Source organism: Symphodus melops (assembly GCF_947650265.1).
Source record: "Symphodus melops genome assembly, chromosome: 6".
NCBI lineage: Eukaryota > Metazoa > Chordata > Actinopteri > Labriformes > Labridae > Symphodus > Symphodus melops.
Window position 1 is genome coordinate 25,165,176 of NC_136696.1, and position 26,162 is coordinate 25,191,337.

At 40.1% G+C, this 26,162-nt stretch overlaps 2 protein-coding genes across 3 annotated transcripts; both read right to left on the reverse strand.

Annotated features, from left to right (window-relative positions):
- Positions 1 to 2,722: 2,722 nt before the first annotated feature.
- Positions 2,723 to 13,371, reverse strand: cav1 (caveolin 1). 2 transcript variants are annotated; one of them, XM_079345514.1, is made up of 3 exons: positions 13,059 to 13,371; positions 12,001 to 12,168; positions 2,723 to 4,839 (listed from the first exon to the last, which is right to left on the reverse strand). In XM_079345514.1, the coding sequence occupies exons 1-3, from the start codon at positions 13,092 to 13,094 to the stop codon at positions 4,498 to 4,500; spliced, it is 546 nt and encodes a 181-aa protein (XP_079201640.1). In that variant the 5' UTR covers positions 13,095 to 13,371; the 3' UTR covers positions 2,723 to 4,497. The 2 variants fall into 2 exon arrangements, with proteins under 2 accessions (XP_079201640.1, XP_079201641.1); XM_079345515.1 differs by lacking the exon at positions 13,059 to 13,371 and adding an exon at positions 12,817 to 12,835.
- A 5,597-nt stretch (positions 13,372 to 18,968) lies between these two features.
- Positions 18,969 to 24,558, reverse strand: cav2 (caveolin 2). Its single transcript, XM_079345711.1, has 3 exons — positions 24,142 to 24,558; positions 23,708 to 23,895; positions 18,969 to 21,451 (listed from the first exon to the last, which is right to left on the reverse strand). Exons 1-3 carry the CDS (start codon positions 24,289 to 24,291, stop codon positions 21,301 to 21,303), a joined length of 489 nt encoding a protein of 162 aa, XP_079201837.1. The 5' UTR covers positions 24,292 to 24,558; the 3' UTR covers positions 18,969 to 21,300.
- Positions 24,559 to 26,162: the final 1,604 nt, after the last annotated feature.

The window sequence follows — 26,162 nt, forward strand, 5'->3', positions numbered from 1 at the left end:
AGGAGGTCTTACTCTGTGCCGTGACCTTTTTCAAATCCTGCACAGGAGTTCTGTTGTGGTTTCAGCTCGCATGTGTTGCTGTAACGATGCTTCTGAGTGCAGAGGCTCATTTTTTGTGTTGCGTTTTTTTGAGTCTTCAAAAGATCCCACAAGCTGTTTTTATGAAGTATTTTTTAACCAATACTGCCTACTGCATACTTTCTTTCCTTTCTCTAAGGGTCTCATTAGAGTTCCAGCAGTGACTCTGACTTCTGGAGGTTTTGTTCTGGCTTGATCGTCTTCCTTGTTTTTCTCCTTCGTGTGAAGCAAGAGCTTTAAGACCTAAACTTACCGAAATTAGTGGAAGGTTACAAAATTCATGCAATACTAAGGTACATACATTGACACTCAAGTTTACATTGTCATTCTGAAATATCAGCATGTCTCAAGAAATCTGAATCTTGTGGAGCAAACACGTTTTGATTTCATAAAAAATGTTTTTCTTGAAACCCTGTTGCTGTTTCTTCTTGAACTATTAGGCTATTTCCCCCCTTCACCTTTCAGATACAAACATTTAAACACAATCGACTGAAGGTTAGCCATGTGAAGCAGATGAAGGTCAACAAAGGTCATGAGCTACTTAAAAGGTTACTGAAAGATTTATAAACCTCGACAGAGCACCAGCATTCTACCAAACGTCATCTTATACTTCATGACAAATAAATCAGACACAAACAAGTTAATCCATCTGTGTCGAGCATCATCGGTTATTATTCACTCTGCGTTCTCTTATTCATGTCATCTCTGTGGAGTAAAACAAATCGAATAAGTTAGCTACATGGGGTAAACAAAAGTTTTTAGATTATCTTGAAGTCAGACCTTTCCTATAACAAAGAAAAAGTTGTCTTATTAGATTCCTCTGCAATATTGAAATATTAAAACATAGAATATGATCTCAACAAGACCTTCCGTCTAATTTGTAGTCTTAAAACTGCTATTCAAATGAACCTCCGATGATTCTCCATTTAGGAGTTGATGGTTGAAAAAAATAAGCAGTAGCATATTTTTAGAAACAAAATACAAACTGCCTAACATACCACACTACTGACCACGCTCAATACTGTAGTGTCCTGTAATTTAAAACATCATTATACTGTTTATGGCCTTTGTCAGTTTGCTTCAAGATGAGCATCACAAAGCATTGCTAACTACAGTTCTTAACTGTTCTAGATCAAAACAGTATTTTGGTGTTGAAAATTGGCCGTAGATTAAAAGCAATTGCTTACAGTGTAACTTTCAAAATAAAGCTTATTGTTTTCTTAGTGCAAATACTCGTGATATCTTTCTGATATTGTGGAGTAACACTATCACACTATAGCCTACATTAACATAACATGCATAATTTACCTCAACAGTGTCGCTGTCTGTCTGTATTGCTTTGCTTGCCAATTGCATTTTGTAATGTAGCATCATAGACTGTAAATATTACGTGCAGCATACACCCAATACTTGTCATTAACATCACAGTATAAAATACCTCTCCTTACCTTTTTCAACCAAATAATATTGAGTTAAGTCATGCGCACTTTCTTTATGTCTTGTGATCCGACGATAGCTGCTGAATTCAAAAGAAGACAAAAGGCGCAAAATAACAGGAAGTGCTCGTCTATTTAGTTGGATTCATTAAAAATTCTTTTAATCTATAAATACTATCTCAAACATTTTTGTATAAAGTTACTTAAATAATTGCCACAAAATCTAGGAAGCATTTGTATTGAATACATTTCATCAGATATATTAAGGTAAATGTAAATGACTGCATGATCATTTAACACTGGTACATGACCTGACTGCCATCTGGCAGCAGATCTGGTCATCAAATATTGTTAAAAGATTTTTTAGAAGAGTGAGGGCATCTGTAACAGCTGAATCATTTTTTCAAAAATATTCAAATCATTGCACATTTTTAGTGCTTCTAAGTCCACATACTTGTGATGGTTTTAAGCCTGTTATGTCTTGTAAATTATAGCATTAACATGCATGACGCTGGGGTTATCTACAGCAAGTTACTGCTCTGTACACTGAAACGTGACCCTGGCAGCAGCAGTCTATTGTATAAATTGTATCCTTGAAAATCAGCTTGCATGTAAGATTCAAACAATGAGCCATTGTTAAAATGACTTGACTTCATTCTCAACATGTTACTGCTGAATAACTTAATTTAGAGTCCAGGCTCGCCTCGGGCTGTATCATTAAGCTTTTGCTGTAAATTAAATTGAATACAGTCAAGAGACTAGACTCCAGTCTCATGAGTGTTGCCCAACGTTTTTATTTGTTTTCCCAGTAACCATGGCAAAGTTGTGCCAGGCTTTTGGGAGGGAAAGAAAAAAACGAGGACTCCAGGCATTCGGTATTTCTGACACTGACTCAGAAATATTTCAGAGGGGTTGGAGGGCATTGCTGCTGGAAAATATTTTTCAGCCGCTCCAACTTCATTATTGTGTCTTTTTTTTTTCTTTTTCCCACAAGTGGCTTCAGCTTGGCTGCAGCACAGATGAATGAAATCAGGTCCCATGTATCTTCAGTGAATCGCGACATTATTCAATTTGCTCTGAGTCAGAATCACAAGTTATTAAAAAAAGGAACAAAAAAATCTACTGTTCACATTTGACTTTAAGGAGAGACGTCATGCCAGTGATCACGTTTAAGGAACTATCGATACAAAGAAAAATGAACACATGCACACTGGATTATATTAAATTTTAATGTGCACAGCGTGATATTGTACAGTAAAAGCAAGGAAGGAGAATCAGTACTTGTAAAAAATATCACCTTTTGAGCTTAAAAACACTCACTTCAAAGAACAGGTGCTATAACAATACCATCTGTGACAGAAGACAGTATGTAGACTGAATGTGACGGAGTCGAGGCAAGCTTAGTGTCTCAATAAAACATAGCCCCTCCCAAATATCCCCACCCCCTAAAAATGATACACTCAGCTGTCCCCTCACAAATCTCTGGTGTAGGAGGCAAAAAGTTGATGCTGTTTAACACCGTGTCCACAGTCACAAAGTAGGGCAGCAAAAGGGAAACGGAAGAGGGAATTACAAAAAAAAAGGAAAAAAAAGTTGACAAAAGTGGGGAAGGTGCAAAATGATGACTAGATAACAACATTAAAATGCATCTAAAATCAGGCATTCAACCTCACATTGTGTTTATTCCAATGCATTAACCTGTGTAAGTACCACAGCTCGAAGAAAAATCTCCACACAAGCTTTTAGAGCCTGAAACAGTAAGCTTAAACTCTAACAGGAGATCTTTATAAGTGCTTTTCACTTAAAATACTTTCTTATAGATTAGTGCACTGGAATGCAGCCATAGCTTTTTTTTTTTTTTTTTTTTTAATCTCAGCATAAACACCCTTACAGTACATATAGGATATTAAAACAACAGTTTCGAAGTGAACCCCTCAAAGTTCTTCATATTCATAATGTAGGAATTAAAAAAAAGCATTCACTATTCCCCTACGGTGATGTGCATTTAAAAGAGTGTTATTAAACATGTTCTGAAAGTCAATGAAAATAAGAGGTGCTAAATTCAAATGCTAACATTCTCTGTCTCACACTTTCATAAAAATGAGGGTATTGGTGAAAAAGAAAAGCTGATGTACAGAGCAAGTGAGCTGAGATGCAGACGCTTTTTGCATCATGAGGCTGTGTGGCGGGCGTGGTGGTGGCGGACGGCGAGTTGCTGGCAAGGCGACGCAGGTGCATGCAGGAGTGAGGGCAGGTTCAGTGTGTCAGACTGCTGGAAAAGCCGGGTAAAGGGGAGGGGTTGGTTTTTTGTGGGATTGAGGTCATGGGGGGCAGAAGGAGGGCTGCTGTTGGGCTTGCTGGGTTGTGTTGTTTCTGCCGAGTCAGGTAGAATTCAGCAGCGCTTGCTCATTCTCTCTGCTTTGACCTTCCTCTCCCTGACATCCCACAATCCTGCCCCGCCCAGCGGCTCATAACACCCCCCCCAAAAAAATAAGCGCCAGGGGATGACAGTGATACAGCCTGACATCCCCATTTCACATAAATCAATAAAAGGGAGAAGCTCTCCACAAAAATAGTGAAGAATGGAGGGAATTTACGTCATGTCGCTAGAATAACAGAAGACAGAAATGGAGCTTTGTTTCTTGGACAAAAATGGCAAAAAAAAAAAAAAAAAGGAACACAAACAAAATAACAACAAAAACCCCTAGAGATTGACCCTTTGATTTTCCTGTGCCCACCCATTTGGTTACACCAACACTGGAGAGAAAAAAACAGCTGGAGAAAAAACAAGGCGGGATCAAGTGCCAAGTGACCATGCCCATTCACTTCCATACAAGCCCCGCCCAGCTCTGGAAAAGTCTCACCTCTCATTTTCCCAGAGTTAATTTTTTTCTTCTCTGTTTTGACTTTTCCTTCCATCTGTGTGGCTCTAGCCCTCCCATCCTCCCTCCCCACTTTCCGTGAATCCTCCTCCTTGTGGATGCTACACCTCCTTGGTGGTACGGATTCTGATGCTGCTGAAGCATTTGCCCATCGCCTCGAACAGCGGGTCGCAGAAGGTGTGCACGCAGATAGAGTAGACACGGCTGACGCAGTGGATCTCGATCAGGTAGCTCTTGACACACGGCACCACCGCCCAGATGTGGATGAAAGACAGGATGGCGAAGAAGATACCCCAGATGAGCGCCAGGGGGATGCCGACCAGCGCCGTCAGCAGCCGGTAGCACCAGTACTTGGTGACAGTGAAGGTGGTGAAGCTGGCTTTCCACACGCCGTCAAAGCTGTATGTTCCTGCAGGCTCAGCTATCACGTCCTCAAAGTCCACCTTGAGAGGGAGAAGGGGAGAAGTTGATGTTTTAAAATACTTCTGGGGGGATCTATAAGTCTGTCTGTATAATTAATTGAACTCATATACTTTGCGCTTCGATCACACATCAATAAACATAAACAACATAAACCGTATAATCCAGAGGCTAACGTAGTTGCAAGACTTGACCAACAAAGTAACATCAAACCAACAGTACAAATCAAACTCTCATTTACCAGGCAATGCTATTCAAGAGATTTACATTTTGATCACAGGTCGGATATTCGTCCATACTTCCATTATCTAATTTACAATACACAGCGGGTGTGTATTGTAACTAATGTCTTGTGTCCTGCCTGTCTGTATACTGCTACTGGATGCCTTGAATTTCCCTCGGGATCAATAAAGTATCTATCTATCTATCTCTATCTATCTTTCTCATTCAGCCTTCACATTATTACTTCAGGCTGTGGCTGAATAGGCAGCTATTTCTTTGTGATAATTTGAGGTCATGTACGTGGCTAGTTAGCTGGATAGGTTTTTTGTTCAGCAAACCTTCAAATTACACATACTTCATTCCAGCTGTGTTTAAACCCCCATAAATAATAAGTACAAACAAATCATCGCAAAAAGCATGAAAACATCTTTAATCTTTAAGGTGTGAACAAGGTACAAAAAAAAGTATGATATTCATAACCAAAAGAAAATATCTGACAGAATCCTCGATTTGACACCCTGCAGCCAAGCAAAATTTTGTATTAAACCAAACAATGGTGAAAGTATTTTTTTAGTGAAAATAGAAGACTGGTTACCAACACACTCTGAAAATGTTAACTGTTGAGTCTCATGAGATAGTCAGTACCACCAAATTCACATTTGACTCATAATAACTCAAACACCTTCATCCACCGCCAGAAGTATTTCCCAAGAGGCCAGATATGGTGCTAATGAACATGAGCTTTATATCCATCCAATCTGAACGTATTATTTCCTCATAAATCAGCTGCTTCCCTCCCTGATAATGTTTATGTGTCAGTTTGCAGAGATGGGAAAAATGACTGATTTAAACCTCCCCTTGCAATGACTGATACACAGTCTAACCACCAACCACCAGCCCCGCCCGAAACACTAATCGCTACACTCAATAATTCTGAAGACTTTCTGTAAATCTACTCAAGAATTGTGTATCCAGATAGATACAACACAGAAGGTAGAGAGGAATATCTTCCAGTCTCAGGAATGACATTTAAGTGTCTAAAATGTGCCAACAAGGGATGAACAGATGTCTTCCTGAATTTTGACCCAAGTGGACAAACGAAGTCCAAAGTTCCATCTCATCTTTTAAATACGACACCAGATGGACCAGATGTAGCACATAAAACACTATGAGGGCTTCGTATGCTTGGTGGTTTAATGATGCTGTGTCACTGTTTGATATCTAAATAATTATCAACCTAAGTCTACTTCCTGGAAGCTCTTACATCCACTGTTATAAACACTCCCTGTGTGGTAGTACATCTCCTTTTCTAAGGTGCTCAGTGAGAGATGTGTTTCACATTTTAGGTTTTCCATGGAATAAATAGAAGGAAGACTGTGCAGATAGTGTGACCGGTGATGGCCACCATTTGAAAAAAAAAACCCCACAGTGTAACTAATGAAAATCATCCCTGTGCCATCCAAAGTGTTTGATTGACATGTGATCTTTATTTTTCTACCTTCTATTTAAACCACGAAGAACATTGTACCTATTTCACTGTAAACACATCTAACAGGGTTTTTTTTCACATGAGACAATCCCTGCATGTCTGAGACCTTGACCGGTGCCGTTTTAGGAACTGAGAGAAAAGTGGCGACTCACTCTGTAAATACAATGTAGACTCTCCTTTATTCTCTCTCATCCTCTGCACAGGCTTCCGAGCACAGAGTCAATATTTATACAGTTACTTGGAGACTGTGTCCTTCTAACAGAGAGTTCAGACTACTGAGGGCTAATGGGTGCAACACATAAGTCACATTATGACATATATGTTATGACACTGTGGCAGTAAAATGGAAGAGTCAAGTGTGTTGTCCTTTAGCGAGCTAATAGCCACTGTTTGCAAGTCTTGATGCCCCTTTGCACAAACTGCATGATGGTTCCAAATTATGGTTTACTTTTTCCATTTTTGAACTCTTAAAATAAAGATGGTTTGAATGGTGAACTTAGTTAAAAGGTATAAAAGCACATTTAATCAAATCTAATCATTATGCCTTACATGTAGAAAAAAGATATTACCATTGAGCTAACTTGTATTTTTGTAAATACACTATATATTTAATACTTTTCTGGCTGATATTAGATTGGGAGAATGATATCTTATAATACTTAACTAGCTACCTTCACTACATTAGCTAGCTTGGCTTTGTCAAAGGGTAACAAGAACCTGAGTTGTGCCTGTTAGAAAGCTTAAGCTAGTTGGACTTTTCCATATGAAAAACCCAACAAGGTTTATGTATGGTCAACATGACAAACACAACAAACCACACAACATCTCCCCAAGAATATGCTCTTCTCTCACTTTTTTTTTTTACTATACCTCTGAACGATCTATGCAAGCTCTTTTGAGGCTGTATGCAAACGTTCTCCTGGATACACTTAAATATCTGACATGCATAGGCTATACAGTATGAGAGCCGCATCAATTTGTTGACAAACATTGATTTAATTATATAAAAAAAGTAACTTGCCTGGCACATCAATCAATCTCTCTATTCTTAAAAATTTGAGCTTTTCCACGGATAGTCAACAAGGCTACTTTTCCCGTTTTGCCTTCAAACAAAAGCTTGTAGGAGCAATTCTTTTAGTCGAAGCAGCACCACAAAACCTCTCGCACAGCGAAAACTGGCAGAGCTCAAAGCAACCTTATGAAACAAATTTGACTGCAGCCACAAAAACAGCGCACTGTCCATTTAACTTTTCCACAGCTACAAATTTTAAAGTGGACCCACTCTGCTCCAGTTTCCAGAACTTTGAATGAGAGTAAATGAGAGCCTTCTGCAGCGACGCACAAACACAACCGTAGAGTGGTGAAGCACAAAGACTGCACTAAGAAAAACTATCTGGTTCTTATTCTATAAGTTTACTACAAAAAGTTCCTTATGAAAATGGAAACACTGTGCAAAAGCAGGTAGTTATGTTTAAAGTTAATGTGCTTCTGAAGAAGTATCCACATGACCTTGTGGTTTGATGATGACTCAACAATGATGCCTAATGTTTGAACTGTAGAATTAAAAGTATTCAAACATCCAACGTTTGTGAACTTTTACTGCTGTGGCCCAGTTCTGATGGGTCAGAGCATGGGTGGACCTCTGCGGTCCAACCAGACATTTTTTTACATGAAACAATGAAGTGTCAGGGTCATCTTGTGACCAGTCGCCGTGGCAACTGTACTATTGAGTAAATATGGGGATGTGCTATTTTGAGAGCTCTGACTTCAGGCTGTCAACCGTGCCTGAATAGACAAAGTGTGACTATGGAGGAAGAGAGGAGCGTAAAAAGGATGTTAATGGACTCCTTTGCTGGTTTGAGGGTTATGGTGGACGGTTACAGGGGAGATCAGGAGATAGATTAGGATAACTGACAGCAGCAGGGACAGCTTAACAAGACTTTTTTTTACAGCATAAAGCGTTAATCAAAGTGAATCAGAAGTCTACACTAATGAAGTCAACACAGTTTTCTATATCTCAAAAATGTGTTCAACAAGTTAGCCTATTAGCTTAGCTTTAATTAAAACAATACTTTTGCAAATGATCATATTCACATAAACCCCTATTTAGATTTGCATCCAAAAGCCATCATTAAATTGACCAAGTTGCCAAATATCTGATAATTTAAAATCAATTGATACATCTTTTTTACTTGGTTTCTTTGGGTGTATGATATAAATCCCTAATGTATAGAATTTGCATGACATGTGTTTGGAAACAAATCCCACTGCAGTGATCTCAGAGTTTTATGAGCATGAAATGCCTCAAACCTACGGGGGAGTTTTTAGCATTCAGATGTGACAGAACTTGTGAGATGTGAGAGATAACTACACAACAGTGATGATTCATCTATGTTCAATCTACCAACCCATCTCAAGATGTTCAAGTTCAAGAATAAATCTGGATTCAACCAATCACAGGTGTAACATGTAACATCATTTGACCTTCAGGACTCTGGATAAGCTGTCTGAGAAGTTCAAACTCCTAAACTCCCTCTTCATAATTATCTGCAGTGGGGGCATTTCCCTTCCACTGGCCCCTCCCCTCTGCTCCATAAAGACCCACAGAGTCTCCAGAGGAAAAATCTCTCTTTACAGAACAAACACCACATGCATGTCAGAAACAAAACTTGTTTGATGTGGCCAGGTGATTGAGGCCAGCTGTAGCAAGAGAACAGTGTGTGTTCCTCAGATTTGAAAAAATGCACTGTGTGTGTCTTTATGTGCGTGTTCCATATTCATTACATACAGTTCTCCTGCACGCACAAAAGCATTTATGTGTGAGTGCTGTAAGTGGGGGTGTGTTTGGTCATGGTGGAGGATTGCAGGAGGATGATTGCTGGAAGGGATTCCCTGCTTGAGCTTTTTCATTGGGGCACACTGAACACACGCTTCCACTTGGCAGAGATGTTTCATTGACCTCAAAACACCTCAGAGCTGCTGTACACAGCACACTGTAAAAACCACATGCTCATAAGAGTTTATTCTCACATCCAGAGGGCGACACTGAGCACATCTGGATTCCAAGCAATAAAAAAAATCATCTAAAAGGGGTTCTCTTCATGCGTCAGGCAGCCGAGCCTTGCATCAGTTAGTGAGTCTATAACAAAAACCTTGTTCTTTCTTGTGTGGAAGTCAATAAATGTCATTGTTATATTTCAAAGACCCAGCTTTAATCCATCATGAGCACATTAGCAACATTTAGCAAAGTGACAGTGGCAAGAAACTACTTCCTTTCAAAGATAGAAATTTAGGGCAACACCAGGCTCTTGATGAACAGCCATCTACTGAACGTGTGCTGGGTCAGAAAAATGGGATAGAGGAAGATGTAGGAATAATGTCATGTTCAGATGACTTCTGTAAAGGTAGTAGAAATAATTCAACTTGGATGTTGAAGACTGTTGGTCTGCTGGGAAGAAGTCTTTTTGGACCTCTCCAAGCCAGGCGACTATAAGGCAGCAGACCACACACATGCTTTTATGTCAGAGATTTGACATACACCCCCAACTAAAACACATGAGGTTTCCATTCTTACATCTAACAGTCATGAACAAACGATAACACAACTCTGTATGGTAATTTTGTGACTATTTCACAAACTTTCCCAATGTCAAGTTTTGTTAGAAGCTGCGTAAAAAACACCGTCAGAGACATACGCCATTAAATGTCATTATTATTTAAGATGCATGATTGACTATTTGTAATTTCTTGGATCAGAGCAGACATACTTGCTTACTTCAGAATGAGTCCTTGAGTAGATGTGTGTACTGACTTTAAGGCACTGGTCACAGGTTTGAAGTCTCTGAACAATCCTTTTCTGCAGTTTATTTTATTTTATTTGTCAGTGTACCCTCATGTGATTTCAGATAATTTCACCAGCAGTCTGTTGAGTTGATTAGAGCGGGCAGTCATAAAGCTGTATACTATTCTGAGACTCAGACTGGAAGGAGACTCTGACTCACGCTCACAATGGAGGGGAGAGAGAGAGAGAGAGAGAGAGAGAGAGAGAGAGAGAGAGAGAGAGAGAGAGAGAGAGAGAGAAAGTGCAGAGAGAGTGAAAGAAGTGGACACGCAGAACTGGAAAGGCAATGAATACAGTTAACTTTTAAGCAGTCATTATTAAAACTTTCAGCACTGAAAGTGTTTTATGGAAGTATTGGAAGAAAGACCTGCTGCCTACAGACATGACTTTGATTTGTGATGTGGCTGTTTACTATGAAACATCAAAGATATCTTCTCTCCCCGAAATAAAGAGGAATTAATCCTTATCTCAAGAGAAGCAACATGTGACATGGGAACAATTTACTGGCACATGATGCTGTTTTCAAACATTTCCTGGGTGATTAATTCTCATGTCATATATATTTAGATATTCTTGTGATAAAGCCATTTAGGTATTTGTGATTTTTTTTTTACACAGTCCTAATAAGAATATTACTCGCAGATGTGCTTTTCTGATCATTCTGAAGATATCTCCTTGGAATCACACAACAATAAGAAGCAATCTTATAAAGACTATCTACCCATTTAACTTGGGGGGGGGGGGGGGGGGGGGGGGGTTTAGAATGGGAGGAAAAGTAAAAGAAGGGAGGAGAGATGTGGGAGTGGTGAGGGATATCCCCTCTACTAACCAACTGCTTGGGTGTTTCCCTGTTTTAACAAGGCAGAGTTCAAGCATTTCAAAGAGCCGACCCCTCCTGTTCCATGCAGTGAGCCGTTTGACCCCCGCTTTTGACAAAAAAAAAAACTTCTCCCAACTCCCAGCTGCTGCTCCCCGCTACAATCCAGACACGTCAGGTGGCTTCCAGCGCGCCTCTCATCTGCTGCTACAACCTCTCTCCTGCTAACTCCTTAAAACAAAATAAACACTCGGTATTTGTGCGGCCAGGCTGCACTCTAATGGAAATAATTCTACGTTCCTAACAGCAAGGCGTGTGCAATAAAGGACTGTGGGAAATGTGTGTTCCAACAACAGGAAATTCGTAATGTTTCCTTTGTTGGAGCAGGGATGTTCAAGGTTTCAAGTGCACTACTTGTGCAGACGCTTGGATAATTATGCGAATGAAATGCTTCACATTGCATCACGTCAACGCGCTTTAAATCTCAGCTTTTTTTTTCCTTATAGGGGAAAGTTATTGAGGGGGAACGCTTCTGGAACCACTGTGCGCAAAAGACCTGCCTTGCGTATTTTACGCACACATTCATACAACACCACTTTGCCATTCCTTACATATACGCGCACAGTTTCACACATTATTTTAGTCTTCTTCAGTGACTACCAGGTTGCTCCACTGATTAAAGGGAAAGGTTAAACTGTGCAACAGGTATCCTGGTAAATTTTTTCCTGCCACAAAAAGACAGAAAAGGATAGACAGCAGCTGCATGCTAGAACTCAAATACATAGCTAGTGGTCAGCCCTCCAGGTTTGACTCACCTTGACAACGTCGTCGTTTATGTGCTTTGGGTCCCGGTTGACCAGGTCTATCTCTTTGGTGTGGACATCCTCCATCGTCTTCTCGTTCAGACTTTCGTTGTCCATGTCTTTGTTGTTAGGTTTGTAAATGTTTCCTTGTTTTCGGATGAACGGCGAATGCAGAAACTCCTGAGGCAGAAAGAGAAGAGAGTGAAGAGGAGGAGGGATAGTGTGCAGCGCGTTGAGAGGGAGAGAGACTGGAACTGCGAGCTACCAGCCTGCCCCACAAACAGGGATGGGTTTAAATGAATTGAAAGTGAAGCACCACACCCCTCGATCCAGCCGCAAGGGGTCCTCACCACCCGGAGTAGAAACCTAACACCCTAACCTGCCGTGCAGTTGATTCAACATGTTTCAAGAGGTTTGTAAAAGCACATATTAAAATTTCTACACGTTTCCCTCCAAAATAGGGGTTTTCTATATACATAAAATGTTAAACAAACATTAGCTATCAACTGTAATTGTAATCTTAACTGTAAAAATAAATACACATTTAGCTGAAATATGAGGTTTTCCGTGTCCATCGTTTCGAAAACTCTGTGCGTAATGACACCTGAAGCGCCTGAAATGCTATTCTCACCTTTTCAAGCACATCCTACATATTCGTTCTCATTGTTATTTCCTTATAGTTGGTATTAAGATGCATGCACGAAATAACTTTGAGTATTTGAAGCAAAAAAAAAAGTTCGCTTTAAGTTGCGCTTTTACGCACGAACACGTTTAATGCGTAAAAAACAATAGGCTTTCCTGTTTTAGCAGGTTCAGCCTTACACCCACATGCTAATGCATACTCAATGGTCCTTCACATTCCCTCAGCGTGTGTGGGAGAAGCTTTCATGACTATGTGCCAGAAATAAAGATAACGACTGAGACATTGCGCTCTGGGGATGAAGAAAACATCCAGATTCCCTTAATGAGCTCTAATTGTAAACAGCTCCGCAGTTAAAAAAAAACTTCGTGTTGTGTCGGCAAAAACCTGTATGCCAAAAACGAACCAGTACACTAGAGTAATACTGTACCTCCTCTGTGTCTCCGTCCTTCAGTCCTCCTGTCATGCTGACCTCAAGTTTAAACAGATAACAGCGATGAAACAGTCAAGAACACAATATAGGAAGCAAAGTGGGAGGCGTGGAGGCGAACTGAGCGGACCGAGGCTCTTCTCAGGGACCTCTACGGTGAACGAATTCCTGCCCTTCTTTTTGGACGTGACTTGAATTTTATGCCAGAGCTGCGAGGGAAACCTCCGGGGTTTCCTCGGATCCCGGAGTCACCTGAGAGAAAGGACGTTAGAGCCACGGACGAACCTGAACGTCTGGATGAGAGACTGACGCCGTCTCATACTAAAGGGGGGGTTACCAGCGTGGAATTACTTTTTTAAGGGATCAAGACGGAGTATAAAAAGCTTTTTGTTCAGAGAAATGTGGGCGTTAATTGGAGATGACAAGGTGTGGATACTTGCCATACCTTAGCCTGAGGGAGACCAAGTAAAACTGCTGTATACGATATAATAGAGTGAGACACTCAATACAACATATATAAATAAATCAGATTTATTTTTTTCATCAGAGTGAATAGGCCTACTGCAGTCCTTTCCTCAAACACAACATTGTCTGTCATCACTTTATGTCTGCCAAGAAAAAACCAGTAGTACTAGTATTGGTAAGCTTGATAAGCCAAAACGTGGTGAATTGAAGCTCCAGCTATTGTTCAGTTTTTCAAGGTTGGGAAACCTGTGCTGGGGACTCTGGTTTGTTTACATTCTTCTCACCTTGGAGTGACACCAGCTGACACACACGTGTTTGCAGACAGTGTAGGTTGAAGCTGCAGCTGGCACAAATAAACAGTTTTGCCATAAAAGTATATATTTTTGTAGATTTGATAAATACAACAATATATTACATTGTATCAAATAGTACATGGACAGGCTAAGCTTGTTGAACATTTGATTTGAAGTCCTTTTATAGCTAAACCTCATGGAATATCTTTCTTGATAAGCGTTACATGATTTATTATGAAGTGTTTCATTAATGAGAAACACATGCTTTACTCATGCTCTATAAAGTTATTATGACAAATTAAGACAAGGAATTATAAGATAAGGTCGTCCTTTATTGATCCCCAGTGTGGAAATTCAAGTATTGCAGCAGTAACTCCTGCATAGCCAATGGATCTGTTAATGTAATCCACAAGTTAACGAGTGGAGGATGGATCTGGACTTTCCTTTTCTTTCTATCCGCAGAGAGCAAACACGTTCAAAGACATCTCTGGATTCAAGGATTGAACATGTAGTAGAAAGCTAACTCATGTTGACGACCCATTGTTCTTAAACTAATGTTAACGTTATCTGGTTTAAATGTTCTTCTGAAGTAGGTCAGTGAGTTAGCTGGCTGTTTTGCAATAAGAAGCTTAAGACTGTCAACTTGCAGCAATGTGTTGCTGTTAAGCCCCGTTACCACCGAGCGGTCCGGCTCGGTTCGTCTCGGTACGGTGTGCATTTTGTGGCATTTCCATAGACTAAGATTCCCAAATAACCGATCCGTACCGTCTCACTTTTTGGGACCCTTCTGTTGGGGTGCCAAGAATGTGGAGCTGACCCGAAAAGGTAGAGTTAAACACTGCAGTCCGTTGATTGATTGAAAGAATCGTCACTCCCTGTGTTACATCGGCAAACAGCCGAATGTTTACGTCTGTATTTCTCCTCGCGGCACACAGCCTTCTCTGAAACTAAGCTTGATTGAGTTTTTGTAATAAAGAGTCACATGTCAGTGACAGAGTTGATTAAATGCTGGATGTCTTCCATTGTTGAATTTATTAGTTAGCGGTTAGCTGTTAGCGGTTAGCTGCTATCATATGAAGTTATTTACATAGCGGCTATCGTCACCCGGCTTACACACCACCTACCAAATAGGGCACGGGTGGGTTTAATCGAACCAAACCGTACCAAACTGTACCGATCCGTACCGGACTGCTGTGTGGAAACGAGGCTTTACATTTTGTCTATTGTAGATGCAAGCAAAGCAACACAGTACATAGAATCGTTAGGACTACAGTGGGAGCACACAGTTTGTTGCACAACTGACATAAAAAAGTGAGCTAATTTTACATGATCTTTTCTGCTAGTTTAAGATTACATCAAAACTTCTGTCAATTACCAGTTCAGTCATTGTTTCTTACTTGTGAAGGGGATGTTGGTGTTTCACTTATGATGCTTCTTTTCCACCAAGAATGAGGAACAGCAAAGCTTGTTTTTTCTCATTGGCAGAACAGTGACAGCTCATAGGTCTGTCTACTTCTGTTACTGTAAGCCTTCAAGTCAGCAGTTTATCAACATGGGTATTCTGAGTCATCAAAGAAAAAGCCTGTAACTGTTTTTTTTTTAATGGTAAATGCACTTGAGCTTATATAGCTCTTTTCTAGTCTTCTGACTACTCACACCGCTTTTACAACACATGTCACACCTACATTTTCACACACTGATGGCTGAGGTTGCTATGAAGTGAGACTATTAGGAGTCACTAATCACATTCATACACAGTTTGGAGTTAAATATCTTGCCTAAGGTCACATCTGGCAGATTGAATATGTTTGAGGATTTCTTTAAAAGTTTTTTGGGAGCCTTTGTGATAGCACAGTGGAGAGAGAGAGAGAGAGAGAGAGAGAGAGAGAAATGACATGGGGGGAAAGGGGCCAAAAGTCAGACTCAAATCTGGGACGCTTGCTTTGAGGATATCTGAGGTAATTCTGTATTTACATGAGTAAATCATTTTCACACATTTATTACAGTCTAGACTCATGCATTAATACAAAGTCATACAGATCAAAATAACCAAAAAATAACACGCTTCAAAGCAGATGGAATTTTTGTAAACTCACATACTAAACAAACTTCTGCAGTTTCTCACCTGAGGGTAATCATTAGCATGTTCTAAAACATTCAAAAAGACAAATATTGTTCAACATAAATGAATTCCTGAATTGAAATTTAAAGTCATTTGAGGACTGTCTAATCATTTGGTTTACATTTTACTCCTTTTAAATGCGGGATGTAAGCAGGCGTGGCTGTGTTGTCAAGATGCAAGACCAACACGCTCACTACTGTATATCGATGAGCATGGTCTTGTTACCTGCTCTTTTGTTAATGTTAACAGACATATAGTAAGGTCCTTTACCTGCTCTTTGTAAAGTGTCTCGAGATAACATCTGTTATGAATTGGCGCTATACAAATAAAGATTGAGATTGAGATACATTATGAATTGAGGTTTAAGCAGATTCTGAGGTTTACGATGTGATGTGATAAACATGGATTTTTTCAGTGAAAGCAGGGACAGAACAGGTTTTTGAACAGCTGATTACAGGGCTCCTTCAGGCCGGATGGTAGTGCTGGAAGAGGTACGTGATCAAAGTGAGTGCAAAACAAAATGAAAATGACCTTTTAATACCAAACTAGTATCTGTGAGAAAGAAACAAATCTCCTTTAAAGACATACCACTGAGTGTGTGCCGCATGATCAGGGCTCAGGCTGAGTTCAGAACAGGCTTTAAGATGATGTTTACCCACAAGTAGGTCAAGATAGCCAACTTACTGAAAAACAAACATAAAGAAACAAAATACATTGAGATCACTCATTAGCACACAACAGAAGGCATGTGATCTCTTCTGGGACGTCAATAAACACAGGATGTGAAGTAACTATCACAAGTTTTCCGTTTACCACCGTGGACAACAGACTGATGATGTGACAAAGGGAAGAGTATAAGCATACATTTCATTTATCATTTGTCATTTATTTGTCATTTATTAATCCCAAAGGGGAATTAAAGCCAAAGATGCACACATAAACAAACAGGACCTGAGAACATGCATTGACGGAGAGATAGCAGGGGCTGTGACACACGGCGTCCCCACAGACCGAACTATTACTGCCCCCCTGACATCAAATGTAACAGGTTGATGCATAATAAAAGAAAATAATTAGGCAAATAAACACCAGTCTCAAATCAAAGGACAAGCACTCTAAAAGAAATCCCTAATCCCATTCAAGAAAAGGGGAAACAGTAAAGAAATCTGCAGAGAGAATGTTTGAAAGAAAAGAGCGAGGCCGAGAAGCCCGTTGAGGCTAGAAGTCACCTCCACTGGGTAAGGCTGCATAATAGACTCACACTTAAACAGCACTTTTAAGTCTTCAGACCATTCGAAACACTGCTACACGACATGTGACATTCACAACATCCACACACTGATGGCAGAGGTAAAGTGAAAAACTTCCCCGTAATACTGCTCCATTGATACACATTCAAGCACTGCTGGAGAGAGCAGTTTCAAAAGATCACCAACTCTGCCACTGATCCACAGCTACACCCTTTTCTTTTTGAATGAAATGTAAGAAAATAGTACTAAATGTAAAAATATTATTAGAAAGGATAGAGTTGCTGCAGACTCAGTGTTCAACAAGATCAGGCTACTGCTAGCTAATCATGTATCTTATTAATGTGCTTATAACATTTGTAGCAACAAATGCTATAGCCTTTAAAAAACCAAACATCGTAAAGGAACTCACTAAATGACTCTTGTGTTTAAAACCCCAAAACAGCATAATGAACAATATATAAAGCTTTAACAACCATGTAAATAAGATCATTACAATCCAGCAAATGTCAAACTACCACAGTAAGACAAGAAACAGTAGAGGAAGAAAAGGACACTAAACACTTCCAATAGCAGCATGAATATTTCACAGCAGTTGTATTCCCAGCTGCATTAGTGTTTGCACAGCAGTGTGTTACTATATACAGCAGCAGCAGTGATGATAGTTCTATCAGTGGTTACAAAACTGTTTCAGTGTCATCGTTGCTGTAAGTCCTTGTAAAGTACTGTTTGCTCAACAGTCTGGAGGAAGGCCAGAGTTCGAAGGTCAGAGTCAGCTGCAGGATCCTAAGTGTCTGTGGTTTGTGTTTTTAGCATCAGGAGGTCGCAACATCGTTTTCTTTTTTTTTTATCATAAATTAATCGAATCACCATTACATTGAACTGAGGGTTAAAGATCGGAGTTTTCTTATAACATAATCTGAAGGCTGACATGTGTAACTAAAACATGATAGGAAAAAAAAAATCACATAGTGAAGCAAACTGTGAGCAAGTTGGCCAACAAATGTCACACCTTTGTTTCAGGGGAGTTGAATATCAGTGTACTGATGTCTGCAGAGCACAGAGGCATGCCAAAAATACACACTATTTTCATATTCTAAAACAAGAGTGGATGACAGTATACACTCACCGATCTGGTTCTGACATAGGTTTGAAAACATAGAGCCATAAGTTGACCATTCTGCCAGCAGTGTACGGCTGTGCAAAGGTAACCAAGGGGAAAAAGAAGTTATTGTATCCCAGATCTCCTTTCATTATGCTTTTATATGTTGTGTGAGACACTTGGAATTGCCTTGTTGTTGAAATGTGATAATTTCGTTCCTGCTAGATGCTAAATTTAGAGAACAGAATAGTTCTATGCATTCGGATCTTAAAAACACTGAAGTTATAAGCTGATTTTTAGTGCAAAATAAAAGGCAGCAGTGTTTTTTTGTTTGAAAGGATCCCCATGGGGGATCAAGGGTAACAGTTATGGTAAATACAGTAGTGTTATCAATGGTAGTGTTAAGCACAGAACACAAAAACAGAGAACAGATTCTAACTAACTTTAAAAAAAGATGCAAAACCCTGGTGTTGAATAACTGTTCTTTAAGGAGAGATGCAGGTGTAACGGATAGAAATGCAGCTCAGGCCTGCAGGTCTCAGAGTGCAGCCTCGGGTCATGTTCCATCAGCCCACAGCTGTGCTGTGTATAGGAAACAGCCTCATGCAATCTCAGCAAAGTGATTTACGAGGCCTCTCCGGGACTCATCTTCTTGTGGAAGGAAGAAACCACACAGAAAAATTACTATGAGGAGAACATTTCTTTATTTGGTCACGAAGGGAAACATTTGGCTTGTTAATGCAAAGATTCAAAAATGAGAATATGACTGATAGAGAGAAAATCTACGAACAGTTGCATCTCATGTTGTTGAAACGGGTTTATAAGCTTTGAGCGCTGTGGTTGATTATTGCAACATGCCATTGCTAAGGGGAGAGAAAAAGCTCACTACGCACCTGTGTCCTCAAATTTTGCACAACCCTACCTTGAATTTCAACTATCAATTAAAACACAAGCGTGTTGGCTGTCAGCTTGTCAGAGATCAGTGAGAGAACTCTGACAGAACTGAAGGCCTTTGGCTGCTAGCTAGAAATAAAACATTTTGCTTTGTCAAAGGTGTGATCTGTAGCACGTTCCAACAGAAGGGGCTTGAATTGCCCCTTTAAGCAACACGTTTACATAACTGAAAATGCACAAAAAAAAAGAACCATGAATGGAACCATATTTTACTGGTTATTTTATCTCTTCTTCTGATAAACACAAGACACTGTCTTCTTATTGCCGTTATATTCTGAGATACCTCAAAGCAATACATGTTTGCGCACTATCAGTAACACTTTCTTCTCAGACAAAAGAAACCCTGCTTATGTCCCTTTTAAAGTTGCAATATTATCCTCGCCCAAAATGTGACCCTCTCTTAATCAAAGTGGTGCCTGAGTTTAACAAAACATGGCTGCACTTTGGGGGCACAGATGGCCTAGTGGACCAGACGCACCAGGTCCCACCTGACTCCTTTTCTGCAATATCCACTATAAACTATCCTACCAACTAATGGCAAAATCCCCAAGATAAATCTTTAAAAAAGATAAAAATGTTTATTCACCAAAACAACTTTGTAAGGTTTGGAGGTGAATACAGAATAGAGCAGTTCTGGAGGTCTGTATCGTAAGTAACATAATGTAAGTAATCTTAAATGGGTTGTGACTTTTTGTCTTGACTCAGCCTCTAACGCTCGTCTCCAAGGCACAAGTGATGTGTGTGTTTGACCTATCCATAAGTCTAACCACCACCCTAGTGGACACACAAAACTACAAATTAAAACATGTGATTGAAATGATTTGCTGATCATCATCAGCCAACACTGCAACTCAACTGGTTTCAGTTCAAGGCACCTTTGCTACACATGGTTGACTAATATCACGAACACTGTTTAAAGACCCAGCAGGTGAGTGCTCTCAGAGGTTGGCAGATACCTGCTACTGAAGCTAGCACATGTAGTAGCTAAGCCGCAATAGGCTTCACTAAGAAATTAAAGAATGGTGGTACTGACAGCTAATGTTATGAGTGACTGCTGGATGCTATAATTGGCCACCGCTTGTGAACATACATCAGTTAATTTTCACTATTTGATTTTCACTATTATATTTGAATGAACAGAAGAAACATTGAAATCTCTGCAGAGTTGTACCTCGAGCTCAACTTTGTAAAATCCACTGCAAAAAAGTCAAACTTCTGTTTTTGTCGGAAACTGTCTGGCTGTAGAAGTCGTCAAAGCCCAAGCCACCGGCTCTCATCGCTGTGGCAAACACACGCACCTTTAACTTAAATATGTTTCTATCTCAGCTCAATCAATGCTTCAACCAATGCAGTACAAAATGTGATACGCTCAACCCACTTATGTCAGAGAAAGCCAAATATCTGTGTCAAGAATCGGATGCTACAAAAATAATTAATTAGAAAGTCAACCTCCCGATAAAATAGGAATGCACTTTAGTTCAATAACATTTCAAGCAGCTCATATTTAGGGTCAATATAAAAAGCAAATGCCCAATAACCTGCCATAGCACTGTAAAATCAACACAGCGTTTACAGTAAATAAGCCTGAAAATGTGCAACAAGCTGCGTCTTAGTATTAAGAAGTCATACTGCATCACTATCTACTCAGTTCACGATATTCATCTCATAGCTGAAGGTTTAGCAATATATACAATATATATATATAAAAAGCAGACATTTTACATCTCTCAGCAAATCAGCAGTGTGCTGTACTAATTATCAAACTATCCACTGCTAGTGATGTCAGTAAGAAAGGGATGCATGAAAGGAGGGCATGGATGTGTTAATTTGCAAGTGAAAACAAATCAAGTCACGCGAGTTGAAACTGGGGGAAATATGTTAAAAGGGCACAATGTAACGGCTGCATTGGAGATATATGTCATGCACGTTTAAGTCCTTCACTTTTTCGTTAATGCAGCTCTACTTTCAAGATGTCTTTTCCCTGCAAATGATCAAATCCATGCCTCGTGTTGTTCCATCCTACATTTCTTCCTCCAAAGGGCCAGCACAGCGGTCTGTATCAGTTCTCGGTGGTCTTCACTTGAACAGAGGACAGGACTTTCCCCATACTGTGGAATAGCGGCATGATGAACATGTCTGTCAGACTCCTCCACACCACCTGAATTGATGGTAAAAGCATCAAGAAGCTCTGGATCACTGGCATCACCAACCTGGAAGGAAAAAGGGAAATTGTTAGCCGAGCACAGCAGCTCAGAGAGGATTCGTTTTGAAAGTGCAATTAAAGAAAGACACATTTTTCAAAAAGTATTTCTTTAGGTTCTGAACCATTCGTAAATTGTCCACATTTTACAAGTTTACCGTTATTAACTTGACAACAATTGTTCATGCTAACTTGTCATGAGCAACTGCTGGCTATCAACATAAAGTACATGTCCTTGCACCTGAAGAGAGAACAAATTACATTCTCATCTCTACTGTAAATGTACGTCCCATGGATGATGTTGGAGGCTCAAATTTACAGGCTTTCAAGGCACCATCAGTGTTCAAAGGGTCTTTTAATCATTTTACAGATTAATTTAATCAATAGGGAGAAATATAGTCCAGGCCTAGATCTTTAAATCCAACAACTCTAGCGAGCCGACATGGAACAGCAGTTCCACCATTGAGTATATCCGATCCAATATACCGTTTTAAATGTTGATTGAATCTTTCCACCTGGATGAAAGACTTTTTTATAAGCTATTAAATGCCCCCTTGTTTCATCTGTTTGGCAAATGTGTTGTCTTTAATCCTTTTTCTCTCTAAAATAATTCACACAAGAAAATACAACTTTATTTAAGCCAATGCAAGGATTGTATAAAAGACATTTTAGATTTCTTACTCATTAAGTTAATCGTCTGTTACTGTATTTGAATTTAATGTCAAATATACATAGATCACAATCATCCCTGTTTTAAGGATTGCAGTTCTGAGCAAAGAGAGACAAAGAGCACACAGACTAAATATCACACAGGTACGTTGTCTATGATTAGACAGTGTGCAGGAGTTTGCTGCCTAGGACTTGCATTTTTCTTGCTGTGGTACTGAAACAATGATCAATATTGTTTGATCTTTACCAGAATCAAATCTACTTTTAAAAAATGTGGTATGTTTAATAAAATATTTGAGTTATCTTTTTTTTTTATCAATGACTGCTATTGCCTTATCTATTGTGTTGCAATGTTCCTCTGTTGTAACACAGTATTTACAGCCTGTGACCTCAAGCCTAATGTATTCTACCTAAAAGAAAACAGTGAGTTGTACACGCTGTGCTCTCCCTTGAAGCAGCATCCCTCTGTGATCTCCTTTCCTGACATTCCTCATGTATTGAACAGCTCAGTATCTCTATTGACGAATACCTGCGCTGACTTCCTCCTTCAAATGCTTCTGTTGAGAGAATCACCCAGAACTTGAGACCTAAGGTCAAATATCACATGGAAGTAACTCTACAGCTCTCAATCTGCTTGTGCAAAATGTCACACTCTGGTCTGCAAACAGGCCAGTGCAGCTGCTAGAATGCGGCTAACTTTGCAAAGGGCATGGAGTGCTTTTTCATTTTCCACTACCAGAGGAACGTAACACTCCTGCTAACTTTCCTTTAAGCACTTTCTTCATCGCTCAAAATGTCATTCCATCAAGTGTTGATAAATGGACTCTTTGGGTTGTGGAACATACGCATTCATTGAATGATCAGCTCCTAAAAAAATGGAGGCACCTGGTTAAGCTTGCTGCAGGCGCATATAGCTGACATAAGTATGACATAATTATCCAAATATAAGTTTTTAAAAAAACTAAACGCTGACAAAATGTTCAAACTTACATGACGTTGACTGTAAAAATAACTTATGTCAATGTTTGCCTAAAGGGCCAGAAAAAGTATGCTGGCAATTAGCTGTGGCCCCTGAGGAAAAGTCCCACACTAGTGTTCCTGAAATGTTCTCACAAGGACATGACTTGGGTTTCTGGTAACTAAAACAAAGTTTAAACTGCCATTATTTGAGTAACTAAACCCCCAGAGCAATAACTTTCAGCTGCAAAAACCTCTGTAATATAAGTAGGTAGTGTTGAGGATACATTCAGGTCCAATACTGGACATTTGAATACAGCATGTTGTATTTAAAAGGGTTTGTATCCTACAACTCCATACTGAAAGTTGCAGCACTGACTTACCTTCAAGTGTAATTTTAGTACATCATTGCCATTTTGTCTAAAAACAAAAAGTCTATCTTGTTTATCTCATAAGTTATGTCGCTTTTTCAATAGCTACAGGTTATTTTTGAGCCTATGTATATCATAGGCTCACTGCATCACATTCATATGAAAATGAAAGATTGTTATTATTTACTTTGGGGGTATTTTTGTACTGTTTTAGGCTCAAATAACACCCAAAATAGAAAGCTGCAGGTTGAAATGAATATTCTCCCTACCAAATGTGAATGCAGCTGAGCACCCCGAACACCACGCCGAGGATGAACGCCATGGGCACCGCCAGCAGCGTGCTCAGCAGCCGGTAGAAGATGAATTTGACCAGCTCGAAGACAGCGTGGCTTCCTATCCACACTCTGTCGAAGCTGTGTGCGGAGATGGGCTCCGCGATGACATCTTCAAAACCGACCTGTCAGATCAGAAACACACACGGACGCGCAATGAGCTTCAATGACAACAATGATGAAGTGAAGCGCAGGCAGGCAGCCAGGCAGCGACTTCCAGGTATTCATGCTGCCGAGTGCCAATCTCACACTTCAGCCCATAAAAACAACACAAAAAAGTGAATATGTAATTATACAAAACACAACCTGGCAACCGCTGGTGAGTGTAGTTTCACTTTTAAACCGCAATTCCGCTCTATGTTCAGACCTACCTTCAATTGCGCGTTGATATCGTTTGGATCTCGGTCCGGCTCCGATGTGTAAACTTTCCCCTTCTTCGACAGGATCGGTTCTATCGATCTGTTGAACTCGTCTTCGTCCATAATTATACTGGTGTCCAGTTTCTCCTTTTCCAGACCCATGTTGTTCAGTCAGTCGGTGCAGGGAGAGCGGCTGGTGACGGTGCGCTCTGCTCTGTGCGCCGGACTGGGCGGCACCCCGCCCCGTATGGAAAGCAGCGCAGCGTGGGGCCGAGGAGACACAACAAGCTCAAAGTCACTTCCCCAGACCAGCGCGCACGAGCTCAGTGATGACTGATACTACTGTGCTGCATAAAGGCCTCCAGTCAGGAGCCATGGAGACCCAAGAGTCTTCAGCCGAACATACCAGCCCTCTTCAGCCATGTGATTGAGCATGATCACTTCAACCTTCAGGCAGTCTTGACTTTTCAAATTTTTAATGTTTTAGAGAATGCATTCACCTACACCCCCCAGGCTGCGGTTTGGAGAAAATCGGCCAAAATGTATTTCTTTCAACACGTTTAAACCCCAAATGACTGTAATTATTTAGGCTGAATATAAACACGATATCTACCTATTCAGTTGATTAACCACAAGTATTCTTTTTCCTCTCTGTGGATGTTACTTTCTGGCTGTATCATGCTCTGAACACAACAGCCAACATAGTTAGAATAACTGCAGCGTCTCAGATGCCTAAACAGGAACACCAACAGAGAGGGTTTTTCCTCACACAGCCACTGTTTACCTTGGAGATCAGTTAGTTTCCTCACAAGCACTCTGCAACTTATGGATCTACGTCTTCGTGACTACACAAGTTCTTGAAAGCATTTTGGAGATAGTTTTTTTGACCATATTTTGATTTCTTTTGTTTTGACAGAAGTAAAGGATCTAACCCATATAGAGATAAACTTGTGTGGAAGGTGTCACATTTCCCCCAAGAAAAAAAGGAGTTTTATTGTAAAAAAAAAAAAGAAGAAGAAAAAAAAGGAAAAATTAAGTGGCTTCTTCCTGGTGCCTGTTCAAAGGAAGTACAGCACTTGAGTAGACCACACCCGTTTTCCTATTGAATGAAAGTCAATAGCTTTGGCAGACTTTTAAAATTTGTCATCAACAACTGCTGAAGTAAAGGAGAGTAGTGGAAAATTTATTTCTTTCAATTGAAAGAAACAATTACAAAATAAAAAAAACAGAGATTTACTATTATTAGTAAATGTAGGTACAAGGAAGTGCAACTCTGTAAAATACCAACTTGCCTGAGGTCCTCAACACTTTGCATCTCATTTGTTGATGCGGCAGCTTCAGCATCCTGCTTTTTGATGGGCAACATGTAAACAACACCCTCTTTTGTTTAGACACCGGGGTCTGGACAGGCCGTACAGGGACAGAAAAGTAGGTCAGGACTGTGTGTGACAGCAAAGCAAAAACACACAGACGGGCAGAACAGAGGGGTAACAATACAACTCTACAAAACTCCAGGATTAACACACAGAGCAGTTCTGACAGAGAAGCATTTAGTGAGGGAGGGGAGACCTGGCTGGCCCGAGGGTGAGGCGGGGACAGAGGACCGTGTTGACATGAGAGAATGTTAGTGTGTGAAAGAAAGACTAGCAGAGGAAGTTTTGGTTTGTTTAACAGTTTGGATGCCAGTGGTGCGATGAGTTAATAATAAGACCTCTGCTCAGGCATTCCTTACAAGGATGCAGATGGTGGCTAATCAGTCCAAATGCCAGATGAAAAGTATCAGCAAACTGTGACAAAATTGACAAAGTCTGGACAGAAATACATCGATTCTCCATGAGAAAAAAATGATCATTTTGATCTTCATGCATTGTATACTGGAACTTTCCCCAGGGTCTAAAAACAGTGGGATTGAACCAATGCCTGTATTAATCCCTAAAAGGTTTCTGCAAGTAGGCAAGTACTGTCTGAAAGTTCAGGGACGTTGGGTTTGACAAATTTCTGATAGTTTGTGTGCAAAAACTTTTTTTTTTTAA